Source organism: Ambystoma mexicanum, chromosome 13 (genome assembly GCF_040938575.1).
Source record: "Ambystoma mexicanum isolate Mex_15411 chromosome 13, UKY_AmexF1_1, whole genome shotgun sequence".
NCBI lineage: Eukaryota > Metazoa > Chordata > Amphibia > Caudata > Ambystomatidae > Ambystoma > Ambystoma mexicanum.
The window spans coordinates 771,893,967-771,915,018 of NC_090938.1; the positions used below are offsets into that span (position 1 = coordinate 771,893,967).

The 21,052-nt window shown below is 49.2% G+C and overlaps 1 protein-coding gene and 1 long non-coding RNA gene across 2 annotated transcripts in view; one reads left to right on the forward strand and one right to left on the reverse strand.

The window, feature by feature from the left end:
- Positions 1-938: 938 nt before the first annotated feature.
- Positions 939-4,786, reverse strand: LOC138520688 (uncharacterized). The gene is made up of 2 exons (XR_011282860.1): positions 4,595-4,786; positions 939-1,168 (listed from the first exon to the last, which is right to left on the reverse strand). It is a non-coding gene; the product is annotated as an uncharacterized lncRNA (long non-coding RNA).
- A 3,172-nt stretch (positions 4,787-7,958) lies between these two features.
- LOC138520559 (uncharacterized) overlaps positions 7,959-21,052 on the forward strand; it is a 297,694-nt gene continuing 284,600 nt past the window's right edge. The window contains exon 1 of the mRNA XM_069632900.1: positions 7,959-8,781. Coding sequence (XP_069489001.1) covers positions 8,008-8,781 — 774 coding nt within the window. The 5' untranslated portion in view covers positions 7,959-8,007. The remainder of the gene's footprint in view (positions 8,782-21,052) is intronic.

Sequence of the window (21,052 nt, forward strand, 5' to 3'; positions counted from 1 at the left end):
GATGATCTTGGATTACTCCAGGATGACTCCATGACAACTTCAGGATGAGTGGGGGATTACTCTAGGATGACTCTGACAACTTCAGGATGACTCCACGACAACTTCAGGATGAGTTGGGATTACTCCAGGATGACTTCAGGATGAGTTGGGATTACTCGAGGATGACTTCGGAATACTCCAAGACAACTCCAGGATGACTTCATGACAACTTCAGGATGACTCCACGACAACTTAAGGATGAGTTTGTATTACTCCCGGATGACTTCGTATTACGCTAGGATGGCTCCATGACAACTCTAGGATGGGTGGGGATTACTCCAGGATGGTTCCATGATACCTTTAGGATGGGTTCTGAATTGTAAATGATTAATGCAGACTACTCCAGAATGAGTTTTAATGATTTCAAGATGCTTCCAAAAGATTTAGGAAAAGTGGTTGGATTACCCCAGGATGTATCCCTTTTGAGTAACATTGGTGGCATTACTTTACAATGACTCTAGTTAGACTTCTAGATAGTTTACAGGGAAAATAAAATTATATGGAATTTTGCAGGTGTCACTTCATCTTTGCTAGAGCACCCGTTAACTAAGTTCCCTCGATTTAGTGCACACAACTACAAACACCCCCACTTCCCAGGTCACAAACCAACCTGTAAGCTCCCTCATTTCAATTCTCACCTCTAGCCAGCATGGCCTCACCCCCAATAAACTCCCACAATTGCAAAGCACTGCACTAAAATACACTCTTCCAGCAGCCTACACAGAATCTGTTAAAGGTCTACCCGCATGACAGACTGCCGCTAGTCACTGCACCCAATATCAATAAGAGCGCTAACAATTACCCAGTTCATATTATGATTGTAGCAGCTATAAATTGTTGATATTTTAATATAGTATTGCTCTTGTTATAAGATATCTTCAATCAAACATAGGCTCAGAAAGTGTTCAGCATTTTTTTATTCAACAAATTCGGTTTAACAGCATAGCTGTATTCCATAAGAATGAATAGGTTTGAAAAAAAACCAACAAATATCATCGATCCTGCATTTCAAAATGCAGAGTCTTCCTTAGGCCTCTTCTGGCATTGCAAATTTTGGTGGCAAGCTTCCTTATCACCCAGCCGTCCATAGTAGGCCAACTGTTAGCCTTGCAGACAGATCTCAAAGATTCTACAAAAAAAGAAAGGATATATGAACCTAAATGGACATCTGAATAGGCATTGTTAAATTCCTTATTGTAGAATACATACCAGATTAATGTTAAAATGTCAATTTACAAATGCATCACTACATTTAAATGCATTTGTACACAAAGGATGAAACGGGCTTAAAGATAGATTTGAACTGAAAATGAATTATGGTTTTCTGTGGCTGCATTCAGAATTTTATTGTCTTTAGTGTAGCTATATTGATTTATATCAGTTAGAAATAGAAGGCATAAGTGAAAATGGGGAAATAGTCTTTCAAACCCTTTGCTAATTAACTACCTCCCCTTTTGCCCATACCATTCTTACACCCCGATACATATCTACCAACAACGCGCACATATCTTGTACCCACACTCACACTCCCATCTGCACAACCTCTGCCACCCACCCGGCTACTCGATAACTTCCTCTATGCAGTTGAAGGGGCCAAAAAGTATTAAAAAAAACAAGAAAAAAAAAAACATGTTAAAAGAAATACAAATTTGAGATACTCTTCTTAAAAAAGGTAGCATATTTGCATTGGGGTAACAGACTTCTTCCTCCCAAGAGTTCACTCTTGTTTTCTTTATCCATCCTACTTTCTTTGCAAATGATATATGGCATTTATAATGCGTCTATACACAAGTGTTCGAAATGCGACGAGGCAGGGGAGGGGGAACAGAGGGAAGACAGACAACGATCTTACTAGGCCAGGTGTCATTCAGATCGCACAAGTGCATGGGAAGGGGAAAAGTGCGAGGGGAAGGGAGAGGGGAAAAGTGCAGTACATGGGAGAGGGAGAAAAAGTGCAGTACATGGGATAATAGAATAAATAAGAAAAATAAAGGCGGGATGATGGCAAGTGCAGGGTAAGAGCAGACATAAGTGCTGGTGGGGGACTGTAGGGATACAGAATACAGTTCCCAGGTGCGGGGGTTGCCAGTGCAGGTGTGTAAATGGCGGGGCCTAGGCCCAAGGTCTCAAAGGGTGGCCAGGTAGCCAGTGCAGTTTCAGCCAGGAATTCAGCAGGGGATGGGGGGGGGGAAAGGTTTTGAGGTGCTTCCGGAACTGGAGATGGTTCTCCTCAAGTTTCAGGGAAGCAGGAAGGCTGTTTCAGGAGGAGGCCCCTGTCGAGGAGAGAGATCTACCACCAACTCGTTGCTTGGAGAAGCGAAAGACCCTGAGGGAGTTGGAGGCGGATGATCAAAGAGCTCGAGAAGGAAGATTTTTGGGAAGAGAAAGTTGAAGGTATTGCGGCCCCAGGCCCAAGAAGGCCTTGTGGACAATGCAGAGGGTGTTCAACTTAATCCTTGCAGCCACCTCGAGCCAGTGCAGAGATTTCAGTCCTGGAGAGATACGATCCCTGGGCTTGAGGCCAAGGACAAGTCTCGTAGTCCTTCTGGATAAATTGCAGAGGGCGGAGAGTAGAGGCAGGCAGACGTGACTCTCAACCTGTTTGACGGATACCTGCAGCAGGTGCATTAACCCACTACACCATGAAAGGAACCCTAAACTGCGGAAAGGAAAAGACGTCTAGCTGTTTGTGAGCCATTTTTCTTATTTGGCTCATTTATCTCATACAGAATCACAGCTGCTGATACAGTGGCAGGGCTTTTAACGGGATAAGTTTGGGGGCTGCGTCGCCCCTGAAGTTCCCTTCAGGTCAAGCCGAGCACTATGTCAAGAATTGATGTGGTGTTCACGGGCGCCGCATGAGTTTGCTTGCTCCACTCTGGAACAAAGCCCTGACTCGGCTAATGCGTATTATTGGCCAGCAGACTCCATGATTTGACATACACGGTGAATAGCTCAGTCGGTTGAGCACCTGTGAAAAGAGATTTACGTTCAAACAACTGGCTTGAGCTCCTTTTTAGGATTTCCTTATTCTGAGGTTGATGTTGTGAATGTTAGAGTTTAGAGACGCCCTCAGCGACACCAATAACTTAAGCGCCGAGAAGCAGGCTAGTTTCTGGTTTGCAAATGTATACACTGGCATGACACGAACATGTGTGTGTTTGTTCAAAAGGGAAGTAACCACGTCCCCCATCTCTGAAACTCCCACCCCTTGCCCCTGGGTGCGTTATTCCTGTCCCCTGGGGGAGGGGGCGCATAGTAGGTATGCTTGCCCTGGTGGAGAATTAAAATAGAAAGCGCTCTCACCACCCAGTAGCAGCTTCATGGCTCCTCTCCCTCCTCAGTGGGTGGTCCAGTCCTTCTGTAACACAGGAGGGGGTGTGGGAGGGAAGGAAAAACAGGTCAAGTGGGCGCACATATGAGCAGACCCAGCCTCGCCCCCTCTGCCAATCCAATTCAACCTCACGCCATTATTTTGATCGGCTTTACCTGTTTTGTACATCACAAGGCAAACCTGAGCAAACATGCATATCGCACAGAAACGGTCTTTTCGAAACAAGGCACTAGTTCCAATGTTGGCAGAAAAAGGATCTGAAAGTGATTTGACAAGGATCACACCGAGTTGAAGTGGAGATAGGACTAGACTCGGTCTGCTTGGTCCAGAGCCAGCACGCTGGCAGACTGGCCACTGCACCACTTGCCGCCCGCAAAATACACACCCTGATAGAGGCATCTTGCCAGGTTGAACACATCCTACAGAATGCTGTGTTATTGTGGGCACGAGGATGAGTATCTCGGCAGGGGGCACTGAGTCTGGTGGTCAGGAGGGCATGATAATGGGAAGTCTCCCTGGTTTGGAGCCGTCCCTGCATGCAGGCAGGCACCTTGCCCCCTGACTGCAGGGGCACTTAAGAGCCGCAGCCTGAGAGGGGCAGCTGTCCACGTGCTCTTTAACATTTGAAGAGTTTAACAGCCATCCCCGCTGTCCAGGCTGACACAAATGAAATGCAGCCTTTGAATTTCAGAAGCACCGCTCTGTCCTAGTATACCCGCGCTGCTGGCTAGCACCGGGGCTTCTGCACAGCCCAGAAAACCCCCTCACCAGGCGTGCACCCACCTTGTGTTTGTATTTTACCTTTACTAAGCGCAAAATAGGTGCTGTGTATGTACTTAATAAAGTACGCTGAACCATGACATCTGTCCGTTTTTAAGGCGATCGAGCCTCGGAAAAAGCACTTCTGCCGATAGTATCGAAAACATAATGTCACAAAAGCACAGCATCAACCTGTGTACAGTAATATGGGGATTGGCTAGACTGCTAACAGATTACATCCCTGCGGGTCTTCCGTTTTTTTTTTTTATTTCCATTGTGTTTGTGAGCTTCGATCCTCTCAGCCAGTGCAGCGCCATCTTCTCCTCGCTGGGGAAGATCGAGGCCGGTCTGCCTCGTCAATCAAGATAACATATATGCGTCCTGGCACAGAGATCAAAAAGATGCGCGAAAGCAGGGACTCTAAAAGAAACAAACCTAGAAATGCACGCATCATCTGCTTACCTAATTATTCTGGCGTTTGTTTTGCGATTCCCACGCTGGAATCTTGACCTCCGCCATTGCTGCTCGTGTGGTGTGGTGTCCAGTCTCGAGTGTTTCCGGTCAGAAGGAAAAAACAAGCTGCATCTCTTTCTGAAACAAGCCCTAAACAAGCTGACTCCCATCAAAATAATCCAAAAAACGCAAGCACACATAAACAGTGTGGGTGCGTCTCAAAAGAGACAATATCATAAACATAGAGAACACACACACACACACTATGTTACAATAAAAAGAAGGAATTGTAGCTTTTCAGTGGGGATTTAATGTTTCAGCTCCCTCTGGCTGACCATCTATTGTATTGTATTGTTTATTTATATAGCGCCTATACACCGGAAAGTGCTCAAGGAGGGTGGGAACATGGTGAAAAAACAAAAGTCGCTCAGTGCCCTTGAAATTCTGAGACAAGTAAGTGTGTAATATACATTTAACAGTTCAGACACAGCAAATAGGCCTGACGGCGATTCTGCAGTTTTACCAGTGCAATTAAGGGGAGAAGAAAAAAACACGCTTTGTTATGAGCAGCACAGTTAAATGAAATCCTCTTTATTAACCAGCTACATGCCTCCATCAAACAATGACTAAAAGTAGGTGACCTTATTATCACAAAGGTGATCCCGGCGAGCATGCTTAAGGCAATCGGACCTGGCAAATAACAAGAAGATTAAGATTTATCAATTTGGCATAAAAGAAACCCACTTTTCAAGTTTTGAAATCAAAAAACGACTATTTTTCAGAAAAAAAGAAAGGAATCTCTCCTGAGGAACCACGGCTAAAAGCTGTGGTGAAACACGTGTTGGCAGAATAGAAGTGTTTTCATGTAAACTTAGATGACTGGAATGTATGAAAATAATACATGAAAAATAAAACCATTCATGATTTAAATAACTAAGAGTCTAAAGTATCACATCTGGTGCAGGAGTCGCACAAATCACAAGTGACAACATATGAGGAAAAATATCACAAAGGTTATGTTTGTCAGCTTGCTTTATCATGTGATTTGCATACTTTTTAAGTCATCTCCATCAAAACCCAAACATGTCCACAAACTGCAGATGGGTAGATATGTGGTTAAGTACTTCAATTGCAAGACTGGACTCCAGTCCTGATTTCGCCACTTGCCTAAAGCGTCTTATCATGGGAAAATCATTTAGATCTTTCTGTTTCTAGGCTGACAAAATTTGAGGTACCTGGGAGTGAATTATTTTGTAGGGAACACAGTTCTAAAAAGGCCTCAATCATGGTATTGCTCAAATGTTTCCTTGCCTCCCATATGGTCCTGATATCTCCCTTTCCAGTGCAGGGAACCACACAAGTGAAAATTCTGGGTTCAGACTACTCTCCTCCTGGGCTTCACCAGTGGCTCTCCTGACATACCACACTTGGCATTTAACACGAGCAAATCGATCACCCAGACCCACCACACAACCTCATGGGCCGGGAGGATAGCTCAGAGGCAAAATGCTCTATATACATATATTATGCCACCACCACCAATCTCACCATAGCAGCTCACTTAGGCAACCCAAACACCCTACCTCACCACAGCAGCTGACCCCATTGCCCCAAGTAGCTACCCCAGTAAAATCAGATTTGCCTAACCTCCAGGACCTCCAGGTGGCCCCTCCCACCCCCCATCCTCTGGTTTTTCAAGCACTTCTTGAGGTCTCAAATGTAGGCAGGTTTCAAATGTAGGCAGGTCTGCAGTAACTCACCGACCCGTACTTCCCAACATCACCTTGCATTGCTCTGAACGACCCACACCACCCACCTTGCCAACAGCAACTCCACCACCCAAGCCATATGCCTCTCAACCTTTCAGAGCCCCAAGGCAGGTGAAAGCAGATGATTTTGTTTTGGACGGGTGAGAGTCCATTGAATTATATGACAGGGACAGGTGAGAGGCTTGGTCACAAGCTTTACCCCTGCCACATTGGGGATTTTGAGGGTGCTGAGTGTCTGCTTTTGACTGGGATGGCAAAGGATTCTCACCCAGGGGGTGCATGCTATGTTAAGGCCTGTGGCTTCTATTTTTGCCCAACATAGTCTCAAGCTTTACCCTTGCCACATTGGGGATTTTGAGGTTGCTGGATGCCTTTTTAAAACAATTTGGATGGCAAAGGATTCTCACCCAGGGGGTAGGGGGTGCATGCTATGTTAAGGCCTGTGGCTTCCATTTTCGCCCAACATAGTCTCAAGCTTTATCTGTGCCACATTGGGGATTTTGAGGGTGCTGGGTGCCTGGTTTTGACTGGGATGGTAAAGGATTCTTACCCAGGAGGTGCATGGTATGTCAAGGCCTGTGGCTTCCATTTTTGCCCAACATAGTCTCAAGCTTTACCCTTGCCACATTGGGGATTTTGAGGGTGCTGGAGGCCTGCTTTTGACTGGGATGGCAAAGGACTCTCACCCAGGGGGTGCATGCTATATGTAGGCCTGTGGCTTCCATTTTCGCCCAACATAGTCAAATAGGTGTGCTTAGCAAAGCATTTGAAAATCATTCAGCACAAGGGCAACTAAGCAAAAGCTGACTGACAATCAGTATTAGTCCGCAAATCATCCTACAAACTCTGATGCTCTTAAGAAATCAGTTAGCCATCCCCAAATCATCAAGAACAAACATGTTTCATGGCGATGCTCTTGGAGTAATCAGTAGGCCATCTCAGGATCATCCCCAAATCAACAGGGACAAACATGTTTTTGCTCTTGAAGTAATCGGCAGTTCATCCCAGAATCATCCCCAAATCATCAGGGGCAAACAAGGTGATGCTCTTGAAGTAATCGGCAAGTCATCCCAGAATCATCCCCAAATCATCAGAGGCAAACAAGGTGATGCGCTTTTGAAGTAATCGGCAAGTCATCCTAAAATCATCAGGAACAAAGTTTTCTAAAATACGGATGATCTTGGCATCATCAGCAAGTCATCCTAAGCTCATCTCCAAATCATCACCCACCATTTGGAGACATTTGCTGATGACTTTAACAGCCTGATGACTTCTGATGATGTGGGAATGACTTCTAATGTAGTTCGATGATCATCGGATGACTCCAGGATTATCTCTAAAGTCATCCTTTTAGACCTGGGTATAGACTGCGGGCACAACTTCTGCGCCGCCATTTTGTTTTCCAGCTGTCTTCCTTTCAGTTGCCCTATGTCCCGTTTGCTCGTACTCGCCTCTTGCTTTGGATCATTATCTTTATGAGGGCTGTAACCACTCCTACCCTGTTGTACTTGCAGTATGTGGTGGACTTTGCACTGACGTATTGAGTGGGACTCCATAGTGCAGCTCAGCACAGGAGTGGCTGCTAAGCGTCCTCTGACAGACCCCCCTTTCCCTGACACAGAGTAGGACTGCATAGTGCAGCTCAGCACAGCAATGGCGACTCCTCACCCCTTTACAGACCTCCAGCAAGATGCGCTCTGTTCCATCTGCCAGGAGTTTTACAAGGACCCCGTGATTATAGACTGCGGGCATAACTTCTGCTGCGCCTGTCTCACCAAGTACATGGAACAGCCGGATTTAACCATATCCTGTCCAGAATGCAAACAGAAATTCAACAAGAAGAATCTGAAGCCAAACAAGAGATTGGCAAACATGGTCGCAAACATTCAGCGGCTGGAAGAGAAGTTTGGGCACCTTCCAGAAGGAAGTCTCTGTGAGGAACTTGGAGAGGCTGGACGCCCCCCAGAAGGAAGTCTCTGTGGGGAACATGGAGAGGCTGCACGCCTTCCAGAAGGAAGTCTCTGTGGGGAACATGGAGAGGCTGCACGCCTTCCAGAAGGTAGTCTCTGTGGGGAACATGGAGAGGCTGGACGCCCCCCAGAAGGAAGTCTCTGTGGGGAACATGGAGAGGCTGGACGCCTTCCAGAAGGAAGTCTCTGTGGGGAACATGGAGAGGCTGGACGCCTCCCAGAAGGAAGTCTCTGTGGGGAACATGGAGAGGCTGGACGCCCCCCAGAAGGAAGTCTCTGTGGGGAACACGGAGAGGCTGGATGCCTCCCAGAAGGAAGTCTCTGTGGGGAACATGGAGAGGTCCTACGGCTCTTCTGTGACACGGATGAGACACTCATCTGCCTGGTGTGCAGGTACTCACGTGAACACAAGGAACACAGTGTGCGGCCCATCAAGGAGGCCCATGAGGACTACAAGGTAAGTGGGTGGTGAGGGGGGTAGCGCTACAGCAGGGGGCTATTCAACCTGTGGCTCTCCAGATGTTTTGGACCATCTATCCCTTTTGCCCTAGGCAGCAGAGTCAATGGTAATGCAGGATGGGACGAGTAGTGCAAGGCATCTGCTGAGCTGAAGGATGCAGGCCCCTTATCTACTGCAAGGGCACAGGTGGGAAGAAGGTCCAGAAACAACCTTCTGTGATAGGGCTGTAGATGTACCTGTTCTGCTCTCTGTATACACGGCGGTGGACCCTGCCCCTACCTGCATGACAGTTGAGTCTTCAAATGAACCCTCTTCTGGGAATCAAGCACCACCAGGAGTGGGGAAATGGTCTCTGCTGTGCCCCCTTAAGCCCCCATAGGAACCGGCCGTGTGTCTGCGGGAGGGGCTATTTCTAATTTTAAGGTGCCACCATCTTATGATGTGCACTCCCCTCATCGCGTGGATGTGGAAAGGGGTGAGAGGGCTTGCATAAGACCTTCATTTATCACACTGAACAAGTCGTTTTACTATTTATTATCTCTATGTTTAATCTTACAATTTGAAAAACCTAACTGGCACAAGTCTCTAAACATTCAAATGGTCTCCACCTGGTATATGGGCACTATTTGAATACTTTTTGTCAATTTATAGCGCATTTTGAAATGGTGATGCTACCTTCCAGGAATGAGCTGCAGTTTGACAAAGTGCTCTTAAACAAAGGCCACGTGCACATACCCCCTAAGCACCTTTTACTACTGATAAAGGCATGCAAGGCAAGATTTCCATGCCATTATATTATGCAGAGACGCAGTGTAAACACCTATTGTTGGCCGCATTGAAGAGAAGTCTTTTTACCTTGTCTATGAATGGCATGTTGGGGCAAAGTCATCACGGCTGTGTCCTTGCAGGGGAACATTCTGTCATTTGGGGGCAAAGCCTTCACAGTTGTGGTGTCGCAGGGGTAAATGCTGCCCATATTGGGGCAACACCATCATGAATGTACCCTGAGAGCAGCAAGACTGCCATTATTTATTTGTTGGTGTCTATGCAGAACTGACATCATTAGTATTATTATTTGTACTGCCAGTCTGGCAGCTGTTTGCTTTTCTGCATGCCCACTGCATGATTATTATTTGAGGAGTTACATGTCTCTAGTTGCCCTTGTTTTTCGCCGCACTGGCACATCCTTTGGCGGAAGACATTGCGCCCTATGAATGACTAGAAATTACATAACCGAACAATTCTAAACTATAATATTTATGTATTTATGTGTTGGCACCTTCCAGTGGCATTGTCACCTGATTTGGCTCTCCTGAAACCTGATTCCATGGATATCCTAGGTGGAACCGGTTGTTAGTCCGCTGCTCCATGAGGGAATGGAGTGCTTGTGGTGAGTCTATTGCCTGCAGGATTGTGTGTGGAGTCGGGCACAAGCTTCGCTGCTCCAGGAGGGAATAGAGCGCTTGTGGTGAGTCTATTGCCTGCAGGATTGTGTGTGGAGTCGGGCACAAGCTTCGCTGCTCCAGGAGGGAATAGAGCGCTTGTGATGAGTCTATTGCATGCAGGATTGTGTGTGGCGTCGGGCACAAGCTTTGCTGTTCCAGGTGGGAATAGAGCGCTTGTGATGAGTCTATTGCATGCAGGATTGTGTGTGGAGTCGGGCACAAGCTTCGCTGCTCTAGGAGTGCTTGTGATGAGTCTACAGAGCGCTTGTGATGAGTCTATTGATTGCAGGATTGTGTGTGGAGTCAAGCACAAGCTTTGCTTGTGATGAGTCTAGTGCATGCAGGATTGTGTGTGGAGTCAGGCACAAGCTTCGCCTGTGATGAGTCTATTGCATGCAGGATTGTGTGTGGAGTCAGGAACAAGCTTCGTTGCTCCATGAGGGAATAGAGTGCTTGTGATGAGTCTATTGCCTGCAGGATTGTGTGTGGAGTCGGGCATAAGCTTCGCTGCTCCAGGAGGGAATAGAGCGCTTGTGGTGAGTCTATTGCCTGCAGGATTGTGTGTGGAGTCGGGCACAAGCTTCGCTGCTCAAAGAGGGAATAGAGTGCTTGTGGTGAGTCTATTGCCTGCAGGATTGTGTGTGGAGTCGGGCACAAGCTTCGCTGCTCCAGGAGGGAATAGAGCGCTTGTGGTGAGTCTATTGCCTGCAGGATTGTGTGTGGAGTCGGGCACAAGCTTCGCTGCTCCAGGAGGGAATAGAGCGCTTGTGATGAGTCTATTGCATGCAGGATTGTGTGTGGCGTCGGGCACAAGCTTTGCTGTTCCAGGTGGGAATAGAGCGCTTGTGATGAGTCTATTGCATGCAGGATTGTGTGTGGAGTCGGGCACAAGCTTCGCTGCTCTAGGAGTGCTTGTGATGAGTCTACAGAGCGCTTGTGATCAGTCTATTGATTTCAGGATTGTGTGTGGAGTCAAGCACAAGCTTTACTTGTGATGAGTCTATTGCATGCAGGATTGTGTGTGGAGTCGGGCACAAGCTTTGCTGTTCCAGGTGGGAATAGAGCGCTTGTGATGAGTCTATTGCATGCAGGATTGTGTGTGGAGTCGGGCTCAAGCTTCGCTGCTCCAGGAGGGAATAGAGTGCTTGTGATGAGTCTATTGCATGCAGGATTGTGTGTGGAGTCCGGCACAAGCTTCGCTGCTCCAGGAGGGAATAGAGCGCTTGTGGTGAATCTATTGCCTGCAGGATTGTGTGTGAAGTCGGGCACAAGCTTCGCTGCTCCAGGAGGGAATAGGGCGCTTGTGGTGAGTCTATTGCCAGCAGGATTGTGTGTGGAGTCGGGCACGAGCTTCGCTGCTCCAGGAGGGAATCGAGCGCTTGTGGTGAGTCTATTGCCTGCAGGATTGTGTGTGGAGTCGGGCACAAGCTTCGCTGCTCCAGGAGAGAATAGAGCGCTTGTGGTGAGTCTATTGCCTGCAGGATTGTGTGTGGAGTCAGGCACAAGCTTCACTTGTGATGAGTCTATTGCATGCAGGATTGTGTGTGGAGTCAGGCAAAAGCTTCGCTGCTCCAGGAGGGAATGGAGTGCTTGTGATGAGTCTATTGCATGCAGGATTGTGAGTGGAGTCGGGCTCAGGCTTCGCTGCTCCAGGAGGGAATAGAGCGCTTGTGGTGAGTCTATTGCCTGCAGGATTGTGTGTGGAGTCGGGCACAAGCTTCGCTGCTCCAGGAGAGAATAGAGCGCTTGTGATGAATCTATTGCCTGCAGGATTGTGTGTGGAGTCGGGCACAAGCTTCGCTGCTCCAGGAGAGAATAGAGCGCTTTTGGTGAGTCTATTGCCTGCAGGATTGTGTGTGGAGTCGGGCACAAGCTTCGCTGCTCCAGGAGAGAATAGAGCGCTTGTGATGAGTCTATTGCCTGCAGGATTGTGTGTGGAGTCGGGCACAAGCTTCGCTGCTCCAGGAGAGAATAGAGCGCTTATGATGAGTCTATTGCCTGCAGGATTGTGTGTGGAGTCGGGCACAAGCTTCGCTGCTCCAGGAGAGAATAGAGCGCTTGTGGTGAGTCTGTTGCATGCAGGATTGTGTGAGGAGTCAGGCTCAAGCTTAGCTTGTGATGTGTGTGGAGTCAGGCACAAGTTTCGCTGCTCCATGAGGGAATAGAGTGCTTGTGATGAGTCTATTGCATGCAGGATTGTGTGTGGAGTCAGGCAGAAGCTTTGCTGCTCCATGAGGGAATAGAGTGCTTGTGATGAGTCTATTGCATGCAGGATTGTGTGTGGAGTCAGGCACAAGCTTTGCTGCTCCAGGAGGGAATAGAGTGCTTGTGATGAGTCTATTGCATGCAGGATTGTGTGTGGAGCCAGGCACAAGCTTCGCTGCTCCAGGAGGGAATAGAGAGCTTGTGATGAGTCTATTGCATGCAGGATTGTGTGTGTAGTCAGACTCAAGCTTCTGTCGTCCCCGTCTTGGAGGTCATGGGTACACCGTTGATAGTGGCTGCCCCGCCTCCTGGGCAAGGTCGCCATGGGCAAGTTGTCAAGTTGCTTTTGAATGGTGCGGCACTGCTGGCTGCTCTTCTCTCGCTTATAAGCTAAGCATGTCCCACAAATCCACGTTCAACCCCTTAACTCCACTCCTTCTCCTCTTTCAGCCAATGACTTTGCTAGCTTCTTCTCCTACAAGATATGCAAGGTATGCGACACCCCAACTGCCGGGCTTTCTCCCCCTCCCTTCTGTTCTACATCACACCATTGCCAGCCACACTGCCCCTCTATTGTGATCTCCCCTCCCACCTCTCTGGATGAACTGGTATCCCACCGCTGGTGTGACATCCCATCCTGTGCTTCTACTGACCCCATTACCCCACAGATATTCAAGGAAATGGCTTCCTGGAGTGCTCCTGGCGCCTCCCTTCAACCTGTCTCTTTCCATTGTCAACATCCCAGGCTGTTTTAATATGGTTACTGTCAGACCTATCTTGAAGAAGTCTGCTGCCGACCTCAACAAGCATATCCTCATATCAGCCTTCCACCCACTGCTCCAATGCCCTGCAACTGCGTCACTGAACACGTAGAAGCCAATGGACACAGCTACACCCTCCGATCTGGCTCCTGTAGCTAAATCTACCTGCAAATGGAGCTCGTCCCCATCCCCTGCATTATCACCACTGCTCCTGATGCCGTTCACTCGCACCCTCCACATTCTCTTATGAATTTAATGCTGTCAATCACTCACCTCTCCACCAGACTTCCTCCTACCTGGGTTTCCAGGAGACCTTCCTGTCTGAGAGCATCTACTTCATCTCCTGGAACTCTGCACTTCTTTGCCCCCCACCCTGTAGGGTCCCTCAAGGGTCTGTCTTCCGCTTCTTCCACTTCCCCTTGTATGTCGCCCCTCTTGGTGAATGACCTCCTCCATCGGCTTCTCATGTCCTCTTTCTGCCGATGAAATGCAAATATTCTCCTTCTCCTTCTTCATCCCAGAAGCACCCGCTTACATTACCATCTATGTCTCTCCGCCATTTCAGTGTGATCTATCGCTTGGTCTCCCACATCACACATCCGCCAGATTGCCACCTGATCACCTTACCCCATCCCCCATGGCTTGCAATGTGGGGTTGCTTTTTGACAGCAACTTCAAACTTCAAACATTCATTGCTGCCACAACCACGGCTGCATGGCCCCATCTGCTGAACATCTGGAAATTCTATCCCCATCACACCTTCTACTCCACTAAACACTTACCTCCACTCTACTCCTCAGTAGGTTGGATTGCTGCTTCAGGCTCCGCGTGGGTTTACACGGTCCTACATTGCTCCTCTTAACGAAGCACTAAGCTTTGCTTCCTGCACAACCTCCCCCATTCCTCACCCACCCCCTCACAACCTTCATGTGGGTTGGTTAAATCCGCAGAAGAGCTTGCTGCTCGAACTCCTTATTTTCTGTAAGACTCTCTCCTGTCTCGCCCCCTCCCCACTCTACCTACCTGACTCAATCTCCCCATACCCTCACCCTCGCAACCTTCACTCACAGCCATCCTTGACATTACTGTCGCCGTCCAACCTGTGCTGGTTCTGAATTCTGTTTCTTCACTCTGCTGGCACACCACCACCTTAACTCTTGACCTCGAGGATTCATAGTCGCCCCATTCTATCAGGGTTCAAATGTATATGTTTATCATTTAAGTGTGTTCCACCGCTTCTCCGTGTATATTCATATGTATAGCCACATGTTCTGGCTCCATCGCCCACTCCGTGACATCCTGTTTCCAAGAAAGATGCCAAAACTGAATGTTGTTTATTTGGTACTTGGTTAATTAGGGGACTATGTACAAATAAGGGCCACGTGCAAAAGAGGAACTTCCCAGAAGAAATAATCAGTAGAATGAGAGCACATGTCATGATGGTCTCCTCCCAAGGAAATGTCTTTCCCGCTGAGTGGGAGTCTCAGCATCCGGGCCCTGAAGCGAAGGATTGAGTCTGTGCATTTCCTCAGGGGTTGCTTTGTATCCCCACTTTGATGTTGTTGGTTTATGGGGCTCCCAAAACGTCTTCTTCTGTCATTGAGGGGTTCCCAGGTCTCGTTTCACAAGACTCACTCTGGCACCAAGTTCTGCAAGTAGACAGGTCCAGGGTCACTACCAGCTGAGAGCTGGAGAGAAGTCTCTGGGTTGGACTGGCCACACTCTAGACTATTTTTCTTTTCCCGTCTCTAAGGTAACAGTAACCCCCCTGCTCAGGTCTTGCTTCTCCTTCCACCATCTGGGCCAGCCTAGGGCTGACCTGGCCTGCTGGACCCTTCCTAAACTCGCTCTCTAGGTCCTGGAGTCTATCTCTCTGTCTTTTTCTCTCTCCATCTTTGCCCTTCTTTGTGGCCTTCCTACCAGCTGTGTGCCACTTTCTCCCTCTGACCTGACTGTTTATATGTCAATCTTGGACCTATGGGTGTGCACTAGTCCCTGGTACATACGGTCTACCTCATCCTCTCCACTTCTGATTTTCAACACTTCCCCTCTGTGTGGAACCCGGCAATGGGCCTCATCATGAGTTGGGTTGTAGCCCTTAAATGCGGCGGTAATGCTTTCACTGCTGCATTGAAGGGTCCGCCCAATCATGAGTTGGGTGTTAAGTGGGAGTTTTACCTCCAGCTTCATGCTGGAGGTAAAAATCTCCCCATACCACCTGTTTTCGGCACTATTAGCGTGTCGCTAATTGCGCCGGAGCTAATAGCTCCATGTAACCCACATTGGGTCCAAGGGACCCAATGGGGAATTAAAGACAGACCGCTACTCGTGATCCAGTGCTAATAGCGCCGGACCGAGTAACGGTTACGCTATTTGCTTTGGGCGGTATCCCGGCGCAATTACTGCTGGGATACCGCCCAACTCATGATGAGGCCCAATGTCACTCCCTCCAATTCCTAGACTTTCCCAGCAACCACCTTTTTCTGTCTCCTTTCCGCTCTTGAGTTTCCCACCGCCTCCATATGTCCAGTCTCCACTCTTAATGCTATAATGTTGTCCTGGGGCTCCCCTATTACCGCCACGCCCTTCGATTCACACTCTCCTCCTCATGTTATAACCTCCTTTCAGATCCTTCCTTCTTCCCCCACCTACTTCTATTCGCTCTCATTCCCTTATGTTACGACTTCCTCTTGGATCTCTGCTGCTGCCACCACCCCCTCCTGCTCGCTCTCCTTCCCTTATGTACAATTTCCTCTTGGATCTGTACGGCTGCCGCCACCTCCTCCTTCTCACTCTCCTTCCCTTATGTACGACTTCCTCTTGGATCTGTACTGCTGCTGCCACCACCTCCTTCTTCTCCCCCTCCTTCGGTTATGTTACGACTTCCTCTTGGATCTGTACTGCTGCTGCCACCACCACCTCCTCTTGCTCGCTCGCCTGCCCTTATGTACGCCTTCCTCTTGGATCTGTACTACAGCTGCCACCACCTCCTCCTGCTTGCTCGCCTTCCCTTATGTACGACTTCCTCTTTGATCTATACTGCTGCTGCAACCGCCTCCTCCTGCTCACTTGCCTTCCCTTATGAACGACTTCCTCTTGGATCTGTACTCCTGCTGCCACCACCTCCCCCTGCTCGCTCTCCTTCCCTTATGAACGACTTCCTCTTGGATCTGTACTGCTGCTGCCACCACCTCCTCCTGCTCGCTCTCCTTAGTTATTTATTTCATTTGCATTTATAAAGCGCACAACTGCCCTGGGGCATCGTGGCGCTGTTACAGAAGGCTTACTTGGTTACATAAGTGCTTGTGGGGGCACCAAAGTACAGGCCTCACCTCGTGATATGGTAGGCTTACATACGAGGTGTAGTATGTTCCCTTATGTTACGACTTCCTCTTGGATCTGTACTGCTGCTGCCACCACCTCCTCCTGCTCGCTCGCCTTCCCTTATGTTACGACTTCCTCATAGATCTGTACTGCTGCTGCCACCACGTCTTCGCTCTCCTTCCCTTATGTTACGACTTCCTCTTGGATCTGTACTGCTGCTGCTGCCACCACCTCCTCCTGCTCGCTCTCCTTCTCTTATGTTAGGACTTCCTCTTGGATCTGTACTGCTGCTGCAACCACCTCCTTCCTCTCCTTCCCTTATGTACGACTTCCTCTTGGATCTGCACTGCTGCTGCCACTACCTCCTCTTACTCGCTCTCCTTCCCCTTTTTTTACAACTTCCTCTTGGATCTGTACTGCTGCTGCCACCACCCCTTCCTGCTCATTCTTCTTCCCTTATGTTATGACTTCCTCTTGGATCTCTGCTGCTGCCACCACCCCCTCCTGCTCGCTCTCCTTCCCTTATGTTACGACTTCCTCTTGGATCTGTACTGCTGCTGCCACCACCCACTCCTGCTCACTCTCCTCCCCTTATGTTACGACTTCCTCTTGGATCTGTACTGCTGCTGCAACCACCCCCTCCTGCTCGCTCTCCTTCCCTTATGTACAATTTCCTCTTGGATCTGTACTGCTGCCGCCACCTCCTCCTTCTCACTCTCCTTCCCTTATGTACGACTTCCTCTTGGATCTGTACTGCTGCTGCCACCACCTCCTTCTTCTCCCCCTCCTTCGGTTATGTTACGACTTCCTCTTGGATCTGTACTGCTGCTGCCACCACCACCTCCTCTTGCTCGCTCGCCTGCCCTTATGTACGCCTTCCTCTTGGATCTGTACTACAGCTGCCACCACCTCCTCCTGCTTGCTCGCCTTCCCTTATGTACGACTTCCTCTTTGATCTATACTGCTGCTGCAACCGCCTCCTCCTGCTCACTTGCCTTCCCTTATGAACGACTTCCTCTTGGATCTGTACTCCTGCTGCCACCACCTCCCCCTGCTCGCTCTCCTTCCCTTATGAACGACTTCCTCTTGGATCTGTACTGCTGCTGCCACCACCTCCTCCTGCTCGCTCTCCTTAGTTATTTATTTCATTTGCATTTATAAAGCGCACAACTGCCCTGGGGCATCGTGGCGCTGTTACAGAAGGCTTACTTGGTTACATAAGTGCTTGTGGGGGCACCAAAGTACAGGCCTCACCTCGTGATATGGTAGGCTTACATACGAGGTGTAGTATGTTCCCTTATGTTACGACTTCCTCTTGGATCTGTACTGCTGCTGCCACCACCTCTTCGCTCTCCTTCCCTTATGTTACGACTTCCTCTTGGATCTGTACTGCTGCTGCTGCCACCTCTTCGCTCTCCTTCCCTTATGTTACGACTTCCTCTTGGATCTGTACTGCTGCTGCTGCCACCACCTCCTCCTGCTCGCTCTCCTTCTCTTATGTTAGGACTTCCTCTTGGATCTGTACTGCTGTTGCAACCACCTCCTTCCTCTCCTTCCCTTATGTACGACTTCCTCTTGGATCTGCACTGCTGCTGCCACTACCTCCTCTTACTCGCTCTCCTTCCCCTTTTTTTACAACTTCCTCTTGGATCTGTACTGCTGCTGCCACCACCCCTTCCTGCTCATTCTTCTTCCCTTATGTTATGACTTCCTCTTGGATCTCTGCTGCTGCCACCACCCCCTCCTGCTCGCTCTCCTTCCCTTATGTTACGACTTCCTCTTGGATCTGTACTGCTGCTGCCACCACCCACTCCTGCTCACTCTCCTCCCCTTATGTTACGACTTCCTCTTGGATCTGTCCTGCTGCTGCAACCACCCCCTCCTGCTCGCTCTCCTTCCCTTATGTACAATTTCCTCTTGGATCTGTACTGCTGCCGCCACCTCCTCCTTCTCACTCTCCTTCCCTTATGTACGACTTCCTCTTGGATCTGTACTGCTGCTGCCACCACCTCCTTCTTCTCCCCCTCCTTCGGTTATGTTATGACTTCCTCTTGGATCTGTACTGCTGCTGCCACCACCACCTCCTCTTGCTCGCTCGCCTGCCCTTATGTACGCCTTCCTCTTGGATCTGTACTACAGCTGCCACCACCTCCTCCTGCTTGCTCGCCTTCCCTTATGTACGACTTCCTCTTTGATCTGTACTGCTGCTGCAACCGCCTCCTCCTGCTCACTTACCTTCCCTTATGAACGACTTCCTCTTGGATCTGTACTCCTGCTGCCACCACCTCCCCCTGCTCGCTCTCCTTCCCTTATGAACGACTTCCTCTTGGATCTGTACTGCTGCTGCCACCACCTCCTCCTGCTCGCTCTCCTTAGTTATTTATTTTATTTGCATTTATAAAGTGCACAACTGCCCAGGGGCATCGTGGCGCTGTTACAGAAGGCTTACTTGGTTACATAAGTGCTTGTGGGGGCACCAAAGTACAGGCCTCACCTCGTGATATGGTAGGCTTACATACGAGGTGTAGTATGTTCCCTTATGTTACGACTTCCTCTTGGATCTGTACTGCTGCTGCCACCACCTCCTCCTGCTCGCTCGCCTTCCCTTATGTTACGACTTCCTCATAGATCTGTACTGCTGCTGCCACCACCTCTTCGCTCTCCTTCCCTTATGTTACGACTTCCTCTTGGATCTGTACTGCTGCTGCTGCCACCACCTCCTCCTGCTCGCTCTCCTTCTCTTATGTTAGGACTTCCTCTTGGATCTGTACTGCTGCTGCAACCACCTCCTTCCTCTCCTTCCCTTATGTACGACTTCCTCTTGGATCTGCACTGCTGCTGCCACTACCTCCTCTTACTCGCTCTCCTTCCCCTTTTTTTACAACTTCCTCTTGGATCTGTACTGCTGCTGCCACCACCCCTTCCTGCTCATTCTTCTTCCCTTATGTTATGACTTCCTCTTGGATCTCTGCTGCTGCCACCACCCCCTCCTGCTCGCTCTCCTTCCCTTATGTTACGACTTCCTCTTGGATCTGTACTGCTGCTGCCACCACCCACTCCTGCTCACTCTCCTCCCCTTATGTTACGACTTCCTCTTGGATCTGTACTGCTGCTGCAACCACCCCCTCCTGCTCGCTCTCCTTCCCTTATGTACAATTTCCTCTTGGATCTGTACTGCTGCCGCCACCTCCTCCTTCTCACTCTCCTTCCCTTATGTACGACTTCCTCTTGGATCTGTACTGCTGCTGCCACCACCTCCTTCTTCTCCCCCTCCTTCGGTTATGTTATGACTTCCTCTTGGATCTGTACTGCTGCTGCCACCACCACCTCCTCTTGCTCGCTCGCCTGCCCTTATGTACGCCTTCCTCTTGGATCTGTACTACAGCTGCCACCACCTCCTCCTGCTTGCTCGCCTTCCCTTATGTACGACTTCCTCTTTGATCTGTACTGCTGCTGCAACCGCCTCCTCCTGCTCACTTACCTTCCCTTATGAACGACTTCCTCTTGGATCTGTACTCCTGCTGCCACCACCTCCCCCTGCTCGCTCTCCTTCCCTTATGAACGACTTCCTCTTGGATCTGTACTGCTGCTGCCACCACCTCCTCCTGCTCGCTCTCCTTAGTTATTTATTTTATTTGCATTTATAAAGTGCACAACTGCCCAGGGGCATCGTGGCGCTGTTACAGAAGGCTTACTTGGTTACATAAGTGCTTGTGGGGGCACCAAAGTACAGGCCTCACCTCGTGATATGGTAGGCTTACATACGAGGTGTAGTATGTTCCCTTATGATTATTAAACTTTTATTTTTGCTGGCAGTGGTAGATGACATATACACACATTAGGCCGATTATGATATAACAGTGCAAGACAAATGTAATACATGGGGATGTACATAGGCAGCGAGGGGTGACCCCCAGGGTGAGGAAAGCAAGACAGTGTTGCAGAGAATTCCGTACATAACAGTGGAGACTTAGGGAGAACCAACACTAGAGGAGGGGACATCAAGACCGTTAAGATAACTGTTGAAGGCAGTCCAAATGTTTTTTGGCCGGGAACGGGATGGGAGAGTAGTAATATAGTCTTCTCCACAGTTTCGGGACCAGGTCAGTAGATTCAGCCATTTCTGAAAGGTGGGAGGAGCAGCACATTTCCAATTTTGCAGGATACATTTTTTGGCTATTATACAACATATATTCAAGAGTTTGGCCTCTCCTCTGACCCCTTCATCCCCCCACACTCCGAACAACACCCCCATCGGGTCAGGCTCAATCGTCACGTCGCAAATTTCGGACAGTGTTTTAAAGATCTCGTCCCAGAATGGGGCAAGTTGGGGGCAGTCCCAAAACATGTGGAGATGGCCAGCGTCTTCCGCTCCGCAGCGGGGGCAGAGCCGCATCTCAGAGCGGGCAAACTTGGAGAGTCTGCGCGGGGTATAGTATAGCCTATTCAGCAATTTGTATTGTATTGTTCGGTACCGGAAATTCAGGGATACCTTGCCGGTATGGGAACACAATTTACCCCACAGATGGTCTG